The 8,298-nt window shown below is 44.0% G+C and overlaps 1 protein-coding gene across 1 annotated transcript; it reads left to right on the plus strand.

Moving 5' to 3' along the window:
* The first annotated feature begins 7,055 nt into the window (after nucleotides 1-7,055).
* Nucleotides 7,056-8,054, plus strand: LOC144930730 (olfactory receptor 52E4-like). Its single transcript, XM_078853724.1, has one exon. The coding sequence runs from the start codon at nucleotides 7,056-7,058 to the stop codon at nucleotides 8,052-8,054; it is 999 nt and encodes a 332-aa protein (XP_078709850.1).
* Nucleotides 8,055-8,298: the final 244 nt, after the last annotated feature.

Below are 8,298 nucleotides of genomic sequence, written 5' to 3' on the forward strand. Positions count from 1 at the left end.
GACTAAAAACCCAGTTCAGTAGTGAAGGGAAGGTAGCAATTGTGGCAGAAAGCTATATATTACACTTGGGGTGAAAGGGAAAATGGACAGTAAGTAATACAAATTGGAATTTATTAAAACTGATAAGGGACTTTAAAGACTTCAGGGAAAAATCCCTGTTTAGCATGTCTAAGGAAACGAAAAAGGAGGTTACTAAGTATATTAACATCAAAAGAAATCCTTGAAAAGTTTTAGGCCAATTACTTGACAGAGAAAGGAAACTTGTTAATGTTGCAGAAAAGGTAAATATGTTCCATTTTTTGTCTGCATTCGGAAAGAAGCAGTATGACACTCATATCACATGACACAATGCAATGCTTTTCAGGCCACTAGCTATCTCGGAGGGTGTTAAAAAGCATCGATAATAGAAAATTAGAGTTATGAACACCAGAGGTATGAACTGAACAATGACCACGCATCTCACTTGGAAGCAGAAGGGTGCAATCAGGCAGCAGCAGAGCAAACAAAAAAGAAAAGGCAAATACAGGGCAGTACTGTGTGAAATGTAAAGGTTGTTTTACAAAGGGAAAGTTTTTTAAGAAAAAGATTTGACAAGGTTAGGAAACAATGGAAACAGTGGTCTGGGATTAGTTTTTAAAAAGTCCAGGAATATAATTAATAGCAGTCAACAACTTGGTTTATGGAAAACAGGTGTTGTCAAAAAAACCCCAATGTCATTGTTTAATGAGAATACAGGTTTGGTTGATCAAGGGAACTGCACAGATGCAGTAAAATTGATTTCTCTGAGGCACTTGATTTAGCAGGGGAAACATTCCGATAATAAAAGGAACGCGCTACAATATCAGTGGAGCGCACGTAAAATGGACTGAAAAGTGGCTGGCGGATATCGGAAACCAGCTGTCAATGGCCATTGTCAGTGAATGGGGCTGTTTCTAGTGGGGTTCTGCAGGGATCATTTCTAGGCCTGATGCTGTTCAGTATTTTAATCAAGAATCTGGAAGGAAAGAGAAAATCACTGCAGATAAAATTAGCGAATGTCCCAAAGGCTGGCAGAGTGGTTGCAATGAGGCGGCCGGGACAGGCATAACATTTGATCTGGAACATTTGGTGAGCTGGGCCCATGCAAACACTATGTTTTAATAAAGACAAATGCAAAGTGATCCTCTTGGAACAGGGAATGCAGGCCCAACCCACAGACCAGGGCACTGTATTATGAAACGCAGAGACCCTGAAAAGCACTAAGTGATCTCTGTGGATAACCAACTCATCGTGAGCTCTCAGTGCGATGCTGTGGCCAAAAGGGCTTGGATGCATAGACAGGAGAGTGGTGAGTTGGAGCAGGGGAAGGAGTTTACCTCTGCACATGAGATTTACTGATCTCTGAGCCCATAGCAACAGCAGAAAATGCTCATGTCTCCCCTCGGTCACCTTTTTCCAGATCTGTCTGTCTCCTATCTATCCATCGAAGCAATTATCCCTTATTTTCTTTCAAATCAACTATATTTTATAAATATACACAAATACACAAACAGCCAATTCTTCTCTGACTCAGCACAGAGCCCAGCAGCGCTCATCTCCCTTTGGGACAGTCCCTTAATGAATGTTTACTCCAAAAGCTGAATAATTAGCACAGAAGAAGAGACATGGTTCTCTGCAGCCTGTTTACATTCAGATGCTCTCTTCTCCCCTCGAGGCTGCGTGAACCCCCCTGGGATTGCACAGAGCTGTATTATAAATGGTGCACACCCTTTAATCGTCTCTCGGTGTGGCATGTTGCTGCAGACGCTGGGGTGAGAGAGGTTTGGGACATGTCTACCTGAGGGGGATTCCCAGGGAAGACGCTTCCATCTCAGAATTCACAGGTACCCATTTCTTGCTGAGGAGATCACCTGCTCGACAAATACCGTGCAACGTGGACGTGATGGGACAGAGAGTATGTCTGGGGTCCTTTCCGCTCTGCACAACCATGACACATCCCAGGGCCCTTCCCATAGGTGATGAGTTTGCTAAAGAATCACTGGCCAAAATGTCACTCTTTTCTGGGCACCCCTGGTCATCCTGCCTGATGGACTACCGCCCCGAGGTGGCTGCATTTCAGTGGGAGAGGGATCCTTCAGAATGAAAGGTGTTAGTAGATGTACAATAGAAGACCAAATTCTGAATCAGTGGCCTGTACTTTGCTCAGGCCCCAGTGAGGCAAAACTCCCCTTGGAGTAAGAACTGAGTAGAGACATCAGGGGCTAGCTGTGTGTTAACGCACAGACATGGGCACCCTCTCCTCTTGTATTTCAGGGCTCTGGCTGTTAATGGGGCAGGGGGACAGGGGCTCTTACCTGACTTTTAGCTGCTGGAAAGCTTGGAGTTGGTAGCGCTCCTCTCTAGAACAAGAATAAGAATTTTTCAAGGTGGGAAACGCATACTTTCTCCAAGTTCCATTCGAGAAGTGGGCTGAACTGTTATTCCTGAAACTTTCAAAACACAATTCTGCTCAAAGCAGCCACCCAGCATGGGGAATTTCAGTCCAAACACCTAAAATTTGGCAAATTCATAAGCAACTGAAAATGGGGTCTTTTATTCAAGCGTCAGCCAGCCTTAACTACAGGTGATGACAGCAACTCCACCGACAATGTGATATGGCTGTGAAAAAAGCTAATGCGGTCATGGGATGCATCAGGAGAGGTATTTCCAGTAGGGATAAGGAGGTTTTAGTACCGTTATACAAGGCCCTGACTAGACCTCCCCTGGAATACTGTGTGCAGTTCTGGTGTCCCATGTTTAAGAAGGATGAATTCAAACTGGAACAGGTACAGAGAAGGGCTACTACGATGATCCGAGGAATGGAGAACTTCTCTTATGAAAGGAGACTCAAGGAGCTTGGCTTGTTTAGCTTAATTAAAAGAAGGTTGAGGGGAAATATGGTTGCTCTCTATAAATATATCAGAGGGATAAATACCAGAGAGGGAGAGGAATTATTTAAGCTCAGTACCAATGCGGACACAAGAACAAATGGATATAAACTGGCCACCAGGAAATTTAGACTAGAAATTAGACGAAGGTTTCTAACCATCAGAGGAGTGAAGTTTTGGAAGAGAGCCTTCCAAGGGAAGCAGTGGGGGAAAAAGATCTATCTGGCTTTAAGATTAAACTCGATAAGTTTATGGAAGAGATGGTATGATGGGATAACATAGTTTTGTTAATTAAACATTCACGGTAAATAGGCCCAATGGCCTGTGATGGTATATTAGATGGGGTGGGAACTGAGTTACCCAGGAAAGAATTTTCTGTAGTATCTGGATGATGAATCTTGCCCATATGCTCAGGGTTCAGATGATCGCCATATTTGGGTTTGGGAAAGAATTTTCTTCCAGGGCAGATTGGAAGAGGCCCTGGAGGTTTTTCGCCTTCCTCTGTAATCCATGGGGCACGGGTCACTTGCTGAAGGATTCTCTGCTCCTTGAAGTCTTTAAACCACCATTTGAGGACTTCAATAGCTCAGACATAGGTGAGAGGTTTCTTGCAGGAGTGGGTGGGTGAAATTCTGTGGCCTGCATTGTGCAGGAGGTCAGACTAGATGATCATAATGGTCCCTTCTGACCTAAATATCTATCAATCTATGAATGGCTAATCCACTTGTGAATCCCTTTCAGCTAAGCTGTTCACTCCAATAATTTTGGTAGCAAGGAGTTCTACAGGCCAAATATTTGGGTTATGTTAGCAATTTCTTTTCTCGTTCTTATAGGTTCAGACTTTCTATTTAACTAAATGCTCCCTTGTTCATGTTATGAGACACATTAAACATAAATGCCTGATCTACTTTCTTTATCAATAGATCCCTAGGGTTTAAGGTCAGAAGGGACCATGTGATCATCCAGTCTGACCTCCTGTAAAGCACAGGCCCATTAATTACAACTCAGTTACCTCTGTATTGCGCTGAAAGGCTTGTGTGTGACCAAGGCCTGATATACACTAGGATTTTGCATTATAGAATGATAGAGCCATAGAGTTATAAGGGAAGGCAAAGGACAGCTTGTCTAACCCCCTGACAAGATGCAAGATTTCTTTTGTCTTAGTCATCTAAGACTGATGGCTATTCACACGTCTTTGGAAAACCTCCACAGGAGGAGATTCCATGACTACCCTGGGTGTCAGTTCCATTGGCCTCCTGTACTTCAAGTTAGGAAGATTTTCCTGAAATTTAATTTAAATCTGCTATGCTGGAGTTTCAACCCATTGCCTTTTGTCCTGCCTCTCTCAATGTAAGACAGAATAACTTTCCTCCACCTTTTTATAGCAGCCTTTCAAGTATTTGAAGTTCACTATCTTGTCCCCCATTAATCTCCACTTTTCCAGATAAACACACCGGTTCCTACGGCTTGCATTCCATCCTGTGCATAACCTTTGTCTCTTGCCTATGGCTCCTTTCCAGTTTATCTACCTCCTTTCTATACATTGGTGAGCAAAATTGGACACATTACTATTGAGACCTAACCCCGACCGAGTAGAGGAATACGATCATGTACTGTGACTGGCATGTTATACCTCTGCTCATATAACCTAACATTGCATTTGCCTTTTTTGAAACAGCAAAAAAATCCACACCCCAGAGAGATGTAGCTATATCATCCTAACCCTGGTGTAGACCCTTGAGGCAGATCTTCCAGAAAAGCATCCAGTCTCGATCTGCAAACATGGGGAGGTGGAGAATCCACTACTTCCCTTCTCAGTGTGTCTCAATGGTTAATCACCCTCATTGCTAAAGATGTGGCCCTAGTTTATAGCTAGAATTTGCCTGGCTTCAGCTTCCAGCCCTTCGGTCTTGATCAGCCTTTTTCTGGTAGATTACAGAGCCATTACTAGGCATGGATTTCTCCCCATGAAAGTTTCCGCCTGATCATCTTTTTGATAAGCTATAGAGATATACATCTTCAAAGTCTATACATCTTCAGAGGTAAAATCCTTCCCCTGCTCCAACTCACCTCTCCCCTGTTTATGTATCCGAGGACCCCATCATCCCTTCATGCTACAGCATCTCACTGGGCTCTCAAGATGAGTTGGCTGTCCACAATGTCCCCAAAATCCTTTACAGGGTCCTTGCATTCCATAATACAGTGCTGTCGTCTGTGGGTCAGGCCTGCATTCCCTTTTCCAAGGATTCTGCGTTTGATGGTATTAAAACATTTTGTTTGCATGGGCCCCACATTCGAAGTGCTCCAAATCAATCGGTATGCCTGCCCTGGCCACCTCATTGCAACCACTCTGCCAATCTTTGGGTCATCCGAAAATTTTATCTGCAGTGATCTTCTATTTCTTTCCAGATCATTCATGAAAATATTGAATAGCCTCAGGCGTAGAACTGATCCCTACAGAACCTGACTACAAACAGCCCCGTTCACTGACGAGGCCCTATCAACAACAGCTTTCTGAGATCCGTCACTTAGCCAGTTTTCAGTCCATTTTGCATGTTCTCTACTGATATTGTAGAGTGTTTAATTTTGAACTCAATATTTTCCCCCAGTAAATCAAATGCCTCTGAGAAATCAAGGTACATTGCCTCTGCATGGTTCCTTTGATCCACCACATGTGTTCCCTTGATCCACAAATATGTACTCTCCATAAAGGGTGAAAACAGGTTTATTTGACAAGATCTGTTTTGTACAAACCCTGTTGTTTACTGGCATTAATTACATATCTAGACTTAAAAAAAACCCAACCCTAATCCCATACCAGCTTTTCCATTGTTTTTTAACCTTGTCAAATCTTTTATAAAAAGCACTTTCCCTTTATTTTTTAGTACTTGACATTTAACACAGGAATTGCCATAACATTTCTCTTGTTGTTAACATACTTAATAACCTCCTTTTTTTATCCTTAGCTCTGCCAAATGTGGAGTTTTCCCTGACGTCTTTAACGTCCCTTCTCAATTTTCATAACTTTCCATTTGCATTCTTGTCTCTCTGGTTTCTCTTTTCCCTCTTTGCTACATATTCTTCCCCCCCCCCCCCCAATTGCTGCCTTCCCGTTGCCACTGAAGTGGATTTTTACTCAAAGTTGTTCATTTTGTTGACTGTGGAATCATGACTTTTTCCGCAAAAGAACGACCATTTCTCATTCATATTTTTTCTGTATAATTTTTCCTCCAATCAATTTTGCTGACAATTTTCTTCAGCTTTGGGAATTAGTCCTCTTGGAGCACTCAGTGTCTATAGATAGCACTGGTTGGGAACTGTTCTCTGTTTGTCCATTGGAACATAAATCAGTATATTTTTTATTTTCCTCTCCTCTCTCATATGTTCCCTTCTTTGTCTCTTCTGTAAACGAAAGAGTTCCAGACTTTTCTGCATGGTGTCAAGTATCAGGGTCGTAGCCGTGACTTTTCTATCTGTTTGCATATAGCAGCCTCCCCCATTCTCAGAGCCTGTCTTGGAAATCCCTTTTAGATATGCTATATCCTGCATGGAGACTGGGTGACCAAAACTGAGTACATATCCCAAACTTGGTATTCTCCATCCCATATCTTAGTGATCTGAAGCTTGCTTTTGTTTTGTCCACTGCTCTGAATCAGCAGGTGTTTCTCTTGAGCTGCTGTCAATGGCGCCCAGGTCTTTTCCCTGAGGTATGTTCTAAATGGGATGTTTCTCCTGGCATATGTCTTACAAAAGTTTGGTTTTTTTCCATTCTCACATATCAAGCAACTTGATGAATGGGGAACTCCTACAGTATGGAGTCCCTATGCTAGCTCTCATTGCATTAAGGAATAATGATGAATAACCACACTTGTGTTTCCTGCTGGTGCCTCTTAAGGTTCCCCCATCTCTAAGTGTAGGAATTATTAACACAGGGAGCCCCATAAAATGTGGAATTGGCTTTAATATGGTCATTGTTCATAGTTGTTTTCTCTGAACAATTGAAATGTCATTTTTCAGTGAGCGAAGAGCGAACAATCTGCTTCACCCATGAGAACTGCCTCCAGTAGTGCATGTAATATCTCAGATTAACGTTCTCTCTCCATCCAGGCATCCTGGGCACACACAGGAAGTCAGGGGAACGTACGGTACATGCAGGAAACAGCGTTCCGCCTCAGAGTTGGACACCTTCTCCCCTATTCCATGTCAGATTCCAACACAACCAACTTCACCAACCCCTCCACCTTCATCCTGCTGGGCATTCCTGGCTTGGAGGCAGACCACATCTGGATCTCCATCCCCTTCTGCACAATGTACACCATAGCTGTCTTGGGGAACTTCACCATCTTGTTCATTATAAAGATGGAGCAAAGCCTCCATGGACCCATGTATTATTTCCTCTGCATGCTGGCCATCACTGACCTGGTCATGTCCACATCCACCCTGCCCAAAATGCTGAGCATCTTCTGGTTCAATTCCAGGGAGATCAATTTCAGTGCCTGCCTCACCCAGATGTACGTCCTTCTCTGCTTCTCAGCCATGGAGTCTGGAATCCTCGTGGCCATGGCTTTTGATCGCTATGTGGCCATCTGCCATCCCCTGAGACATTCCAGCATCCTGACAAACTCTGTTGTGGCCAAGATCGGCCTGGCCGTCCTGCTGCGCAGTGGAATATTCGCATTACCCTACCCCTTCCTGGCGATGCGGTGGCCATATTGCAGAACCAACGTCATCCCTCACACCTATTGTGAGCACATAGCTGTGGTGAACCTGGCCTGTGCTGACATCCGCATCAGTAGTTACTATGGGCTGTTCGATCTTTTCTCTGAGATCGGAATGGACGTGTTTTTCATCACTGTGTCCTATACTCAGATCCTCCGGGCCATCTTCCGCCTCCCCACAAAGGATGCCCGGCTCAAAACTTTTGGGACCTGCATCTCTCACCTTTGTGCCATCTTAGCTTTCTATACGCCAGATTTCTTCTCCTCTCTCACGCACCGGTTTGGCCATAATGTGCCACTGCACTTCCTTGTTCTCATTGCCAACATGTACCTCCTGGTGCCCCCCTTGCTCCACCCCATCATCTACGGGGTGAGGACCAAACAAATCCGGGGCAGGCTGCTCCGGCTCTTTACTCCTAAAGGGACCTAAATGTTTTCTCAGACTGAGGACCATGCAGAGCTGGCTGGTGCATGGTGCTGGGCCTTCTTCCCTGAATCATTTATTGAATGCATCCGATGAAGTGAGCTGTAGCTCACGAAAGCTTATGCTCAAATAAATTTGTTAGTCTCTAAGGTGCCACAAGTCCTCCTTTTCTTTTTGCGGATACAGGCTAACACGGCTGCTACTCTGGACAGTCAAGAGACATTAAACCCATTCCTATCCTTACTGTGCT

The sequence above is a fragment of the Lepidochelys kempii genome, chromosome 1, assembly GCF_965140285.1.
Source record: "Lepidochelys kempii isolate rLepKem1 chromosome 1, rLepKem1.hap1, whole genome shotgun sequence".
NCBI lineage: Eukaryota > Metazoa > Chordata > Testudines > Cheloniidae > Lepidochelys > Lepidochelys kempii.